The 13,995-nt window shown below is 55.1% G+C and overlaps 1 protein-coding gene across 3 annotated transcripts; it reads left to right on the top strand.

Moving 5' to 3' along the window:
* Positions 1-416: 416 nt before the first annotated feature.
* Positions 417-13,958, top strand: PALM3 (paralemmin 3). Of its 3 annotated transcripts, none has more exons than XM_025983480.2 (8): positions 417-548; positions 5,155-5,269; positions 8,135-8,183; positions 9,180-9,260; positions 9,843-9,970; positions 10,123-10,207; positions 11,743-11,788; positions 11,904-13,958. In XM_025983480.2, exons 2-8 carry the CDS (start codon positions 5,229-5,231, stop codon positions 13,724-13,726), a joined length of 2,253 nt encoding a protein of 750 aa, XP_025839265.2. In that variant the 5' UTR covers positions 417-548; positions 5,155-5,228; the 3' UTR covers positions 13,727-13,958. The 3 variants fall into 3 exon arrangements, with proteins under 3 accessions (XP_025839265.2, XP_072577529.1, XP_072577530.1); XM_072721428.1 differs by having other exon boundaries at positions 425-548; positions 5,027-5,269; XM_072721429.1 differs by lacking the exons at positions 417-548; positions 5,155-5,269; positions 8,135-8,183 and having other exon boundaries at positions 9,181-9,260; positions 9,845-9,970.
* The last annotated feature ends 37 nt before the right edge of the window (positions 13,959-13,995 follow it).

Raw genomic sequence — 13,995 nt, forward strand, 5'->3', positions numbered from 1 at the left:
GCCTCTCCCGAGAGGTGTGCACCGCCGCTTCCAGCCCAGAGGCTGCTTTCCCCTCACCCCTCCCGGAAAAGGCCGCCTGGCGTCCGCGGCCAAGTGCACGTCCAGATTGAGGGGAGAGGGAGGGACGGACACAGCGCGCCCGGGCCTAGCGGAGCGGCTGCGACCGAAAGGCGGTCACCCTGGGACCCAGGCGGCTGGAAAGGCCCGCAGAGGTACCCGGGCTCGCGGCACGGAGAAGCTCCCCGCAGCGGGCGGCAGATCGTGGCCGGAGTCTGCCCTCTGGCCTCACTCCACCATTCTGGGGTGACCAGGAAGAGAGATATAGTTACCTAGAGAAGGGGGGGGCTACACAGCCTCACTTCCTGTTCCTGCTGGGTGGTGCCAACAAGGCTCCTGGTGCCACCGCGCCACTGAGCCCTTTCCGTCCAAGGACACTGAGGGACTTCATCTGTCAGACCCAGTCACTGATTCCTCCCTGACTGCCTCTCCGTTAGCTTCTCGGTCTCCGGGGGCACCATCTTCGCCTGGTTCCCTTCCGACCCTCCCAGGTACTTCTCAGGCTTCTGTTTCACCTGCAGCAACAGGCTTCCTTTTTCTCCTGCTTCCGTGGGTTTGGCTGATGAGAGAGAAGGGAGTGAGGTCAGCAGGTTTATGCTAAGCCCCCTCTGACCCACACTGCCAGCCTGTGTCCCTCCGCTGCTGGTGCCACTCTACACACCTGTCTCAAGGTCAAGGCATGGAAACAGCACCACCACCCCCCATCCCCCTGTACTGCTGCTAACCCAGAGTGTCTTTTTTTTTTTTTTTTAAGTTTATTTATTTTAGTAATCTCCACACCCAATGTGGGGCTCAAACTCACAACTCTGAGATCAGGAGTTGCACACTTCTCTGACTGAGCCAGCCAGGAACACCTCCTGACACCTTTATAAATCAACTTTAAAAAAAATATTGTATTTATTTATTCATGAGAGACACACACACAGAGGCAGAGATGTAGGCAGAGGGAGAAGCAGGCTCCCTGTGAGGAGCCTGATGCAGGACTCCATCCCAGGACTTCCGGGGATCACGCCCTGAGCCAAAGGCAGATGTTCAAGCACTGAGCCAGCCAGGCATCCCTGTATTAAGTTCTCATCAGTTACTCGGTTTGGGGACACAATCTCTCCTGCCAGCACTGAGCCCCTGACCAATTCCAACCTTACTTTATTTATTTATTTATTTATTTTTTCCAACCTTACTTTAAACACCATCTCTGTGCTGGTGTCTCAGATTTATCATCTTGCACTTCTCCTTTGGGTTGTAGACTCCTCTCCAACACTCTTGAGTGTAGCAAATAGGTCAAACTGGACACTTTAAAAGCAGCTCTCTCTCAAGTTGGGCTCCCCGTGGGGAGCCTGCTTCTCCCTCTGCCTGTGTCTCTGCCTCTCATGAATACATTAATAAAATCTTTAAAAAAATAAAAACTGAGCTCTCGGATCCCCCCAGCTCTACTCCTCCTCACTATGTATGGAAACTTATCTATTCTGTTTTTCATGCCCCATACCTGGGAATCTACCTCAACTTCTCTCTCGGCCCTGCTCCAATCCAGCCATATATTGGATTGCTGTTGGATCTGTAGGCTCTGCCTCCAAAACATATTCTGAACATGTCCACTTCTCTCAACCCTCATCCCAGCCACTTCACTGTCCTCCAGTGGTTCCCACCACACTCAGAAAAAAAAAAAAAAATCCAAATTCCCTACTCTGACCCAGAACAGAAGGCCCTGCCCATTTCTCAGATCTCATCTTGACACTCTCTTGTCACTCCTCCATTCTCTCCCCTCAGACCTGCCAAGTTCACTCCTGCCTCAGGCCCTTTGCACTTACTTGCCTTTTTCTCTGCTTGGAATGACTCATCACAAGGCTGGCTTCTGCTATGCAGGTTTTGACTTAAATATCACTTTTTTAGACAAATAGTCCCTGGTCACCCAGCCTGCATCACACACAGTCCTTCCCCATAACCCTAACCCTACTATCGGCTGTAACTCACCCTATACAGGAGTCATCACTAATTGCCTTTATCTGTATATTATCTCTCTCCTCACTACCACCAAAAGTGAGCTGCCTTATACCATTTTCTGTTTGGTCACCCCTAGACTCAACTACCCCATGCCTAGAACAGTGCCTGGCACATAACAGTTGCTTAAGAATTATTTAATGATACTAGGTGCCTACCCCAGTGCTGAGAAGAAAGAAACAAATCAGGTGCAATTGAGTTTGGGAGACAGAGACAATTATAAATAGAACAGTCTTGGGATCCCTGGGTGGCTCAGCAGTTTGGCGTCTGCCTTCTACCTAGGGTGTGATCCTGGTGTCCTGGATCAAGTCCCATGTTGGGCTCCGTGCATGGAGCCTGCTTCTCCCTCTGCCTGTGTCTCTGCCTCTCTCTGTGAGTCTCATGAAAAAATAAATAAAATCTTAAAACGAAAATAGAACAGTCTTGCCTCAATGTGGCACACAGGACAAGAATACAAAGGGAAGCCCACATACCATACATCTAAATATTTAACAGTTATAAAATCAAACTATAAACAATTAAATAAAATATATTCTCAGGCTGCCTGGGTGCCACAGTTGGTTGAGCCTCCGACTCGATCTTGGCTCAAGTCCTGATCTCAGAGTTGTGAGATCGAGCCCCACATTAGCCTCTATGCTCAGTGTGGAGCCTGCTTGGGATTCTCTTTCCCTCTCCCTCTGCCCCTCTTGGTTGGGCTCTCACAGCACTCTCTAAAATAAATAAATAAATCTTTTAAAAAAATACATTCTCTCCTCCAAAAGGTATAAACAACCCAAATGTCCATCAACACATGAATAGATAAACAAAATGTGGTAGATCCATACAATGGAATATCATTCAGAGGTGCCTGGTTGGTCCAGTGGGTAGAGCATGCAATCTTGATCTCAGGATTGTGAGTTCGAGCCCCACATTGAGTATAGAGATTACTTAAAAAAAAAATAAAATCTAAAAAAGAAAAATAAATAAAATCTTAGGGAAAAAAAGGAACATTATTCAGCCATAAAAAGAGTAAAATACTGACACAACACTACATTGTGGATGGATCTTAAAAACATGCTGAGTTGGGGCGCCTGGGTAGCTCAGTCTGTTGAGCATCGGTCTTCAGCTCAGGTCGTGATCCCAGGGTCCTGGGAATGAGCCCCATCATCCTGGGGTCCTGGGAATGAGCCCCACCACCTCCCTGCTCAGCAGGGAGTCTGCTTCTCCCTGTCCTACCCCTCCCCCTGCTTGTACTCTCACTCACATGGCTCAGTCTCAAATAAATCTTAAAAGAACCTTACGCTGAATGAAAGAAGTCAGACATACAAAAGACCACATAGTATATAATTCCATTTATTTATTTAAGATTTTATATTTATTTATTTGAGAAAGAGCACGAGCAGGGGATGGGGGAGAGGGAGAAGCAGGCTGGCTTCCCATTGAGCAGGGAGCCCCACATGCGGCTAGATCCTAGGACCCTGAGATTATGACCTGAGCCAAAGGCAGACACTCCACCAACTGAACCACCCAGGCATTCCTATGATTCCATTTATATGAAATGTGTGGAATAGGTAAATCTACAGGGACAGATTGGTGGTTGCCAGGGGCTGGGGGAGAGGGAATTAGAAGTGATTGTGATGGACATGGGGTCTCCTTTCGGGGTGATGGAGATATTCTGGCTCCAGACAGAGGTGATGGTTGCACAATACTGTGAATGTGTTAAATGCCACTAATGGTAAATTTTATGTGTATTTTACCACAATTAAAAACTAATAATAAAAAAAATATGTTCTCTCCTGTCATGGCAAATGTACTTTCAGGATGACTTAGAAGGCCAGGTTCAAATGAAAACATTTTGAGTCCCTAGGAGTCTTGTATAAGAATGTGGGACCCAGGGAAACCCCAGCTCTCAGCCTGGCCCCCTTTACTTCCCAACTTCATCTCTCTCCTGCATAGCAGAGAGCCTTGTGCCTGTACCTGGGGACCCTGTGCCATGTGTCCAAGCTTTATTCTCACCCCTCTGCCCATAGCTGCCCTTGACCGCTTCTCAGGCTGGAGATCGTGGGGTGAGGCACACCCTGGCTGCAAGGTCTGCATTCAGGAGGTACATAGGCCTTATCTTGAGCTCAGGACCATGTGGGCAGGGAATTCTGAAGTCTGAGTATACTGAGTAGGTAGGACCTAATAGAGAAGGGAGGAGTTAGGGAGGCACTTTCCCTCTGTCACATGGGGAGTGTCCTAGCTGGAGTGTGTCCTTTAGGGCAGGGGGCTGAGGGCAACATTCCTTCTCACTGAGGCTCATGTCAAATTGTGCAGCATGACCAGGACTGCACTGGGGGAAGGTGGGGACTGTGGGAGATGAGCCTGGAAGATAGGAGGTGATTTCCCCAAATGGCAAAGGGTAAATGAGGCATGCTGGTACCTGAGAAATGGGGTGCTGGCCCTTTAAGAACAGGACTGGGCGGCTTTAACAGGGACCCTCAAGATTTGGGTAGGAAGTTCTCTGGACCTTCCTCAACACTGCCCCACCCCTGTTATAGCATCTAAGGGGTGTCAGGGTCCTGGAGGCCACTTGATCTGATTCTCCCATTTCACAAAAGGGCAAACCAAGGCCTAGAAACCTTGGGGCAAGTCATCCACAGTTACCCAGGGGCCAGGCCTCCTGGTTCACGTGGTACTCAGCCTCTGGTCTCCAGGATCCCTTAGCTGGATCAGTCCCTCCCTCCCTGCCCCAGAGCCAGGGTCCAAGGAGGGAGGGCAGTAGTATGTAAGAATACCCCAAGCGTGTGATGTGCCACGACGGTCACATGTTGGTGACCTTGGTGGGCTACTGGACTTGAGGCATCTGCGGTGCCAAGTGCGGGTGCCGTTCCCTGGAGGGCGGTCAGCGACTCACCATTCCCGCCCACACACTGCACCATGCATGTGAGAGTGTGTTTGCTGCGAGGCAGCCAAGTGCAGCAACGAGGCCAGTGGCTGGTAAATAATTTATCAGGACAGCTGATAGTACCTCCCCAGAAGTGCCCGCCAGCCCCCAGCCCCCCTTGCTGCTGCTCCTCGTGCTCTGCCTCCTGCCTCCTGGCCCAAACCAGCTGGACCAGCTCTCCCGGTGCCCTCCTGCAGCACCCCCCTTCCCACCAGCCAAGTCACAGCCTCCTGGGCACCTTCAAGACCTGAAGGTGGGCTTCTGGACAGAGATGGCCCTGCAGAGCCAGATGTGGTCTCTGGCCGCACCCATGTAAGTATCCGGGGGGTGGGGGGGCTGGTGGGCAGGGCCTGGGAGGGGCTCGGAGGTCACTGGCCTTTCTGCAGGGGTGAGAGCCCCAGCTGGCCTCTCCTAAGGGGACTGGGGGAATGGAAAGAGGTCGGCAGCCAATCCTGCAGGCTCTTCATGTCCCTTTCCCCAGAGAGTCAGGGGGTAGACGCAGACCCTCACCTCCTTTTTTCGGGGATATTCTGTAGGGCAGTGGGGCAGGCTTCAAGCTCAAAGTCCAGCCTGGGGGTGGGATTGTGACTGGGTGGGGAGCCGGAAAGGCCAGGGTCCCTTGCTCCCTGCGCTTTGCCTCTAGAAACACCCCCCAGTGTCCAGGGTGAGAAGAAGTGCTTGAGATACAACAGAAAAAGTTAAGAGCTCCCAAACTGGGCAAGATGATGGCAAAATCGGAACCATCACCCACTTTAATGAAATGGCCACCAACTGTTCCTGGTGACAACAGGCCATGGCCACTAACACCGTTCTTGCAGAGTTGAAAATAAACAGTATCAAACAGAGTGTACAGGGGATTTTAATATTCAAAGTTTGAGGGCATTTCAAAGGAAGAGGATGGAGGGGCTCCAGAGGTTTGTAAAGAGTTCTGGAGAAAGAAGAGTCCCCCCCCGCCAGGGACCCCAATTTGGTTCCTCACTCTTTTGGGTCCCTGTTGCATTATTCACCAACTACAAACCTGGTTGCCTAGCAATGGGAACCCGATCCCCTCCCCCCCCCTCCCCCCCCAGCAAGGAAGAGGCAGGGAGATTACATCTTGGGAATGGGACAGCAGAGGAGGGACTTTAGCCCTCCCCCAAGGGGAAACTCATTAGCAGGCATCTTAGCTTCCTTTGGGACACCTTGCAGAACATGACTTCAGCACCCTGGCCCAGCTGAAATCGGTCCCCCAGGCTGATCTCTGGCCTCCCGGATGCCAAGAAAAGGGTGCCTGGACTCCCTTCTTCCCCGTGGTGTTCCCAGTATATTGGGCCTGAGAGTCCTGAGTTCTGATCTCCTGACTCAGTGACCTTAGATGAGTCTTTTCACCACTTCTAGGAGCCTCATTTTCTCCATCCATAAAGTAGGGACAGTACTACTTGCCTCCCAGGGTCATTGGGAAGATTAAATGAGTTACCATAGGCAAAGCATTTAACAGGGCCTGGCACATGGTATGCAATGGCTGATAATGGTTGGCTGACTTTATTCCATCAACTCAGCAAATAGTGGACTACAGTGTCTCAAGTTCAGGGCCGGGAGGGAGAGGCAGAGGTGGCTGTGAGAGCGTAGCGGAAGCCGTGTAGAGCACTTAGAGCACTATAGATAGTAAGCACTGCATTATTATGTCTTTATGGAGTGGCCAGGGAAGGTCTGTGAGGCCCCAGCAGAGTCTGGGCAATGAGGCTAATGCTCACCCAATAGAGTTAGTGCTCAAATTAATAAATGTTGGAGGGCTTGCCCTATGCCCTCCCTGGGCTAAGTGTCAGGGACAGCAAGCAAATAGATACATCCTTCTAGATACTGGCCCATGAAGCACCTGTACATAGTGGGCACTCAGTGCACATCTGTGATGATAGGTTCATGTGACAATGACTGTCCCCTAAGGAAGCCCAGAAGGGGTGGTGCTGTAGGCTGGGAAGCAGGGATCCTGGGGTGCTGCGAGGATATCCAAGATGGGGGGAATCTTGAGTTAAACCTTAAACAGCAAGACCCCTCTGCCTCCTCCCAGCTCAGAGTCCAATGCTAGGCTACATGACCTAGTACCTTTGCTCCCAGGGAGAGAAGTTGACAGGTAGCTCCAGAGTTTCCATGGCAACGGCATGTGTCCATTGTGGGATGGACACTTCTGTCCCCACACTCTCCCATCCCCCAGTGCCTTAGGTCCAGAGAGAGTGTGGAATTGGAAAGAGACACAGCATGTTAGGGGCCTGGCAGGATTGGAGAGTGTCTGTAGGACAGCTTGGGAATGGTTCTTATAATTTTTTAAAAGATTTATTTATTTATTTATTTATTTATTTATTTATTTATTTATGATAGACATAGAGAGAGAGAGAGAGAGAGAGGGGCAGAGACACAGGAGGAGGGAGAAGCAGGCTCCATGCTGGGAGCCTGACATGGGACTCGATCCCGAGACTCCAGGATCGTGCCCTGGGCCAAAGGCAGGTGCCAAACCGCTGAGCCACCCAGGGATCCCCTGGTTCTTATAATTAACCATAAACATTATTAACTATAGGAATTACTAAAGTTATTAATAATCAATGACACTGAGATGCTTGGGTGACTCAGCGGTTGAGCATCTGCCTTCGGCTCAGGGTTTGATCCCTGGGTCCTGGGATCAAGGCCCACATCAGGCTCCCTGCATGGAGCCTGCTTCTCCCTCTGCCTAGATCTCTATCTCTCTCTCTCTCTGTGTCTCTCATGAATAAATAAATAAAATCTTTGAAAATAATAATAATAAATGACACTACTGTTTTTGGATCACTATGTCCTATTTTTTTCCTGCATGGATATTTTCCTTGCAAGGGCACCTCTCTGCAAGGTGAGGATCAAGCTCTCCCAGCCCACTTTACAGATGAGGAAACTGAGGCTCACAGAGGTGATGTCAGGCCCAGGAAGGGCTTTAGAGCAACTTGTCATGGTCTCTTCTCTCCCTGCCCCGCACCCCGCCTCCCCAGGTCCTGGGCCCTCTACCCCAACTTCCTTCAGCTGCAAAGGAGAAATGGAGGAAAATGCTGGGCTTTGGTTGGTTTCCTAGCAGCTCAGGGATCTTGGCTCAGAGAGGGGCATTCAGGAGGTGGCCTGAGGCAGGGTCCGGGCGCTAGGAGACCCCCTCCGCAGTCTCTGCCCTCTCCCCCACAGGCCCATGGCCGAGAGCTCCCTCTACCGGCAGCGGCTAGAGGTCATCGCTGTAAGTGAAGTCCTCCCAGCGCGCTCCGCCCGGCGTCCTGGGCGCTCCTAGTCTCGCCTTTGGGCTCTTCTTCGCCTCTTTTTCAATCTGGGGAGCAGGCCTAACGCTATGAAATGGGGGGGGGGAGTGGGGGGCGGGCAGCAGCCTCAGCTGCAGCTTTGCCCGGGGCGCCCCACCCAAATCCTCAGGGCCCTCTGCTCCCCAGTTCCTCCGTCTGGTCACCACTACCCCCGGAAAGGCGCGCCTGTGTACTCCGCACTCCCAGAATCCACATCCGATGCTCTGTTCTTGAACCCGGTCTCCCAAACATCCTATGTGTGAACCCCATCTCTCAGACCCCCATCTCCGGATCCTCATCTCACTCCGTGAACACCCCTATGTCTCTCATCTCCCGCTTCTTTCACTCCCATCTTTCTGGATCCCATCTCTGCACCCTGGTCTCTCTGAACCCCCATCCTCCTGACCCCCACATCTGTACCCCATCCCTCTGAACCCCCCATCTCACTAACTCCCATCGCTCGGCCCTCGGCTTCTGCACCTCCGTCTCTCCGGACCCTCATCTCCACGCCCCAGGCTCTCCAGACGCCCACGACGGCACCTCTCCGGACCCCCCCCCCATCTGATGTCCATATCTGGACCCCTTGTCTCTGAATCCCCTCTCTGTAACCCCATATCTCAGACGCCCCCAGCTCTGTCCCCCTTGCGGATCCCCCCTCCAAGGCCCCGCCCCCCACCCTTGCCCGGACCCCCACGCGGCTGGGGCGAGGCCTCCGCAGCCTCCCGGGCGCGGCCGGCCCCGCCCCCGCCGCCCCCGCCGCCCCGCCCCCGCCCGCTGCTGAGTCAGCGCCTCCGCCGCCCCCTCCCCGCCCGGGGCCCCGACGTGCGCTCCGCCGCCCTGCCCGGCTCGCAGCCCCGGGAGCCCCGGGAGCCCCCGCGGAGGAGGGGAGGCGGCGGCCCCGCCCGGCCCTCGGGCAGCTCCGGGTCCTCTGTGCGCAGGAGAAGCGGCGGCTGCAGGAGGAGATCCGCGCCGCGCGCCGGGAGCTGGAGGAGGAGAAACTGCGCGTGGAGCGGCTCAAGGTGGGGCGCGGCCGGGGGCGTCTGCCCGGCCTGGGCAATCAAGTGGGGGTGTCAACGAGAGCCGGTTTGGGGGGAACCACAGGACCGTTGGACCATTGTCCAATTTGGAGGGAGGCTGGGGGCATGGGTTCCCGCTGGGGGGGGCGATTTTCCTCTCCTTGGGAGAGTGGGTGGTGGTGGAGGTGGTGATGATGGTGGTGATGGGGACATTTGTACCACCTTTGGAAAGAGTATGGGGACAGTGAAGATGTTTGCCCAGCTTTCCGGCGGGGAGAGGCCAATAGAGACATCGATTTCACCTTCGAGGGTGCCTATCCCGTTCTGGAAGGGGTGGGGAGATGATGGGTGTTTTGTTCCAGGCTGTTAGAGCTATGGGCTGGTAATGGGGTGTCTGGACCCCCTGGCAGTATTGGGGGAACACAATGAGGGCATGTATCATATCCCAACCTGCAGGAGAAATGTCTGTCCCCTTCGGGTGGCTTTGGGCAATAAGAAATCTTCCCAGCCTAGGGGATTAGGAGGGGACCCTCCATGGGGTGGGGTGGTCAGTATGCACATCCAGAGCTACCTTCCCGTGCCCAGAGGAAGTCTCTCCGGGAGCGCTGGCTAATGGACGGGGCCGCTGAGGGGCCGGAGCAGCAGGAGGACCCCCAGTCACCTGAGGGCCAGGCTCAGGCTCGAATCCGGAACTTGGAAGACAGCTTGTTCACGTGAGTTGGGTCCCTGCCTGCTGGCTTTGCCAGCCTGGCTAGGCCAGGTCCCCAGGTCCACTCCAGGGAAGTGGGAAATTGAAGGGGGCCTGGGGTGGGGGAGGGCATTGAGCCTGGGGGCCTGGCTCCCAGCAGCCTCCTCTCTTCCTCAGACTCCAATCCCAGCTGCAGCTGTTGCAAAGTGCATCCACAGGTGCCCAGCACAAGTCTTCAGGCAGGCCCACCTGGCGCAGACAGGTGAGGAGCTCAGAGAGCCAGTGGGGGGTGGGAGGGAGGCGGCCTGAAGGGACAAAGACAGGATTTCTCCAAGTGCAGTTTAACCACTGAGTCCTGCTATTTCTTTGCTCTGTGGTCTTGGACAAGTCCCTTTCCTTGTTCCAGCTAGAAACAAGCATGAGGAAGAGTTTTGATACATGATTGCTAATATGGCCAGAGAGAGGAATGTGCTGGGGAAGTGTGAGGGAGTGCTCTTGGAATTAGGCCTCAAAGCAGGGAACCGAGCACTACGAGATGTTTTTGTGATCTGGGGTTTCCACATGGGTTTTTGTCTCAGTGGCACCTTTATTATGATATAATGTACATGCTACGCCAACACACAGGCTTCTTGATAACCAGGACAACTTCACATTAAAATCTGGCTCTCTGGGTTGCCCCTGAAGTCTGAAGATCTGGCAACATTTGTGCCTGGCCACAGTGAGGTGCAGCTTTTCCGCGGTCCCCTGTTCTCCCCGATGTGTTATCTTAGCTCCCAGGTGCCCATTGCAGAGCACAGAGGGAGAGGAGACCTGTTAATGGATGTGGATTTTTAGTATAGGCCAGGAGTTCTTTGCTAGAGAGGCACAGAGCATGCAAGGCATGATTCCTGGCTCAGGGGAGCTCACCCTCCAAGAACAAGTCTGTGATCGGGGAGCCCTGGGCAGAGAAGGAGCATAGAGAGATCACCTGAGTGAGGTTGGGGGTGAAGTCTTCCTGGAGATGGTGCCATCTATATGGGATCTGGGCAGGAACCAGGAAAGAGTGGAAAGGGAATTCCAGGCGGAGGAAAACAGCCTACGTAAAGGCCCAGAGGCTGGAAAGAGGATAAGATCAGAGAACTGTGAGGAAGAGATCCCTGGGGCTTGGCTGTCCCCTGCTCCCCTCCCTGAGCCTACTTTCATACTCTTCCCTCCCTCCACTCCAGCTACACTGATCCTCTTTTCCAGTCCTTGAACTTGTGTAGCTCATCGTGGCCCCAGGGCTCTTACACTTTCCCCTTTGCCTGCAATGCCCATACCTACCTCTGGACTCAAGGCCAGCTCTTCCTACCCTTCAGGTCTCTGTTCAGTGTCACTTCCTTGAGAGGCCCTCCTGCCCCCCACCACCTCCCAGGCACTCTCTAGCCCCTCCTCCTGCTTTTTGTTTTTTTTGGTTTTTTTTTGCCATAGTCTTTGTCACTCCTTTACTGTTACGTATTTCTTTGTGTTTCTGTTTATACGTCACCCTCCTGGAATGTTAGGTTCCCACAGCCAAAGTAAGTGTCCCTTGGCCACAGCAACCTCAGTAGCTGACAGAGTAGGTCCCCAGTACAGAGCTATTGGCTCGTGGACATGGTATCGATTAAGCAGCTACTATGGGCAGAGCAGAGGGCGGTAGGTGAAGAAGGCTGAGGTTTTGGTCCTGAACATGATGGGGGGGGGGCACTGAGGGTGTTTGAGCAGGGAGGGTACCCACGTGCAGGGAGGCTGGAGGTGGAGACACCGGCTGGCCTGACCTTGTTTCTGCTATCCCTGCAGGGTCACCGGCCATTCTCCCAGCCGACCGTGGAGACAGATCCCACAGGTGGGTGTTTGTACTCCGGGTCTGGAGGGTCCCAAGAAGAGGGCCCTGAATGTGGGGGGCCAGAATCTCACTCTGTCGCCCCGTTTCCTCTCCTTTCCTCCTCTGACTCCCCAAGACTACGCTGATCTGAACAAGAGAGCCTCCCTACCAGCCGGACTGGTGGACGCATCCCCAGAGGCCCCCTCTGAGCCCAGAGATGAGACCGGCAGGGCTCCTCCAGCCTTGAGGCTGTCCCCTGGGGCAGCAGGGGCCTCCTCAGAAGCCAATGGCCCCTGCCCTGGACCCAGCCTCCCTCCAGAGCAGGAGCCTCGCCAGGGGCTGGCAGCCTCCGAGGGGGGCGTGGGTGAGGCCAAAGGGGGTGTGGTGAAGGTGGTATGGGAGAGGCTGAGGGCCACAGAGGACTGTACCACGGAGGCCACGGGCCCGGAGCTGGAGGCTAAGGTAGAGGAGATGGTGATGGAAGCCATTGGGGACAGGCAGGAAGCTGGCTGCCCAGAGCGCCCATCCTGGGTGAGGGAGGACAGGGGCATCGTGGAGGTGGTCTGGGAGGGGGTGGGGGGGCCAGAGAGCAGCCACTCAGAGGCCACAGGGGAGGCGGGCAGGGGCCTGAAGCCTGCACAGATCAGCTCACCTAGCCTTCAGGTGAGACCAGAGGGGGCAGCTCCTGGGGAGGGTGTTCCCAGGGGCAGCCCTGATGGTGATGGGCCAGGGGGCTCTGGAGGAGAGGAGGGCTCTTTCATTTGGGTAGAGAAGGTGACCCTCAGCGAGGAGTGGGAGGAGCTGGTGGTGGAGGGATTGGAAGGGCCAAGGGTGTGGGGAAGGGGGGGAGGCCCCGAGAGTCCCCTGGGGGCCGAGAGGTGGGGAGGGGAGGAGGCCTGGGAGGCAGGGAGCAGCAGAGTAGAAGGACCCGTGGGTGCAGGGAGGAGCGAGGGAAAGGTGGGGGCAGAGCAGGAGGGAGCAGGAAGGGAAGGAAGCAAGGACTCCCCGGAGCCAGAGAGGAGAGGGGATGAGGAGAAGCTGGGGCTGGAGAGGGAGGCAGTTGAGGAACGATTGGCAGCACCAGGAAAGGCAGTTGAGGGACCTTGGAGGGCAGAGAGGGAAAGAGGCGAGGAGCCACCGCCAGTAGAGCAGAAAGGTGAGAGAGGGCTAGAGGCCGAGGAGGAACATGAGGAACCATTGGGAGGGGAGCAGGAAGGAGATGAAGAGAAACTAGAGGCAACTGAAGAACCGTTGGTGATGGAGAGAAAGGAAGGTGAGGAATCACTGGAGGCACAGAAAATGGGAGGTGAGAAGCCACTGGAGGCCGAGAGAGGAGGAGGTGAGTCACTGAAGGCAGAGAAAGGAGGTGAGGCATCACTGGAGGCTGAGAGAGGAGGTGAGGCACCACTGGAGGCTGAGGGAACAGGAGGTGAGGAGCCATTGGAGGCTGAGAAAGGAGGAGGTGAGACTCCATTGGAGGCTGAGAAAGGAGGAGGTGAGGAGTCCCTGGAGGCAGAGAAGACTGAAGCGGTTATGGAAGATCTGAGTCCAGAAGAGCAGGGAGAGTCTGGGGGAGGACAGGAATGTCAGGCAGAGGAGGTGAGTGACGCAGGGGCTTCCCTGGGGGCGAAGGAAGACTCAAGGCCAGAAAAGGAAGAACCACAGCCCCAGGAGAAGCAGGAAGGCTCCCTGGAGGAGGAATCTGTAAGGCCCCGAACCCCTGTTGAGAGCCAGGGCCCCTCGGGGGACCCCACCCCGCTCCTGGCAGAGACCCCAGCTCCAGAGCAGCCTGCCGAGTGCCAGCCACTGCTTCAGGCAGAAGGGCCCAGGGCCAACCCTAGGGCCCGGCCCGTGCCCACCTATGCACCTGCGCGGCAGCCCGAGCCATCTGCCCCTCCAGAGGGTGAAGAGGCAAGCGGCCCCAAGCAAAAGACGTGCCAGTGTTGTGCGGTCATGTGAGCCCACACCCTCCACCCCACATCCAGCTCCTCTCACAGCTACCTCGGCCTCTTGGCATCCAGCAGCGGGTCCTGGGCACAGACAGGGCACCCCCGGACTGGCTGTGGCACCTGGGAGCCAGCTGGCCCGCACGTCCACCTGGGCTTTCCGGACGCTTCCCACTGCCTGTGACCCTGGCCCCCTTTGACAACAAAGCCTTTATACTTGAAAATAAAACGTTCAAGCAACTGGATAGTTTGAGTGTGTGTGGTGTTCACGACAGAACCACC

The sequence above is a fragment of the Vulpes vulpes genome, chromosome 9 (genome assembly GCF_048418805.1).
Source record: "Vulpes vulpes isolate BD-2025 chromosome 9, VulVul3, whole genome shotgun sequence".
Taxonomy (NCBI): domain Eukaryota; kingdom Metazoa; phylum Chordata; class Mammalia; order Carnivora; family Canidae; genus Vulpes; species Vulpes vulpes.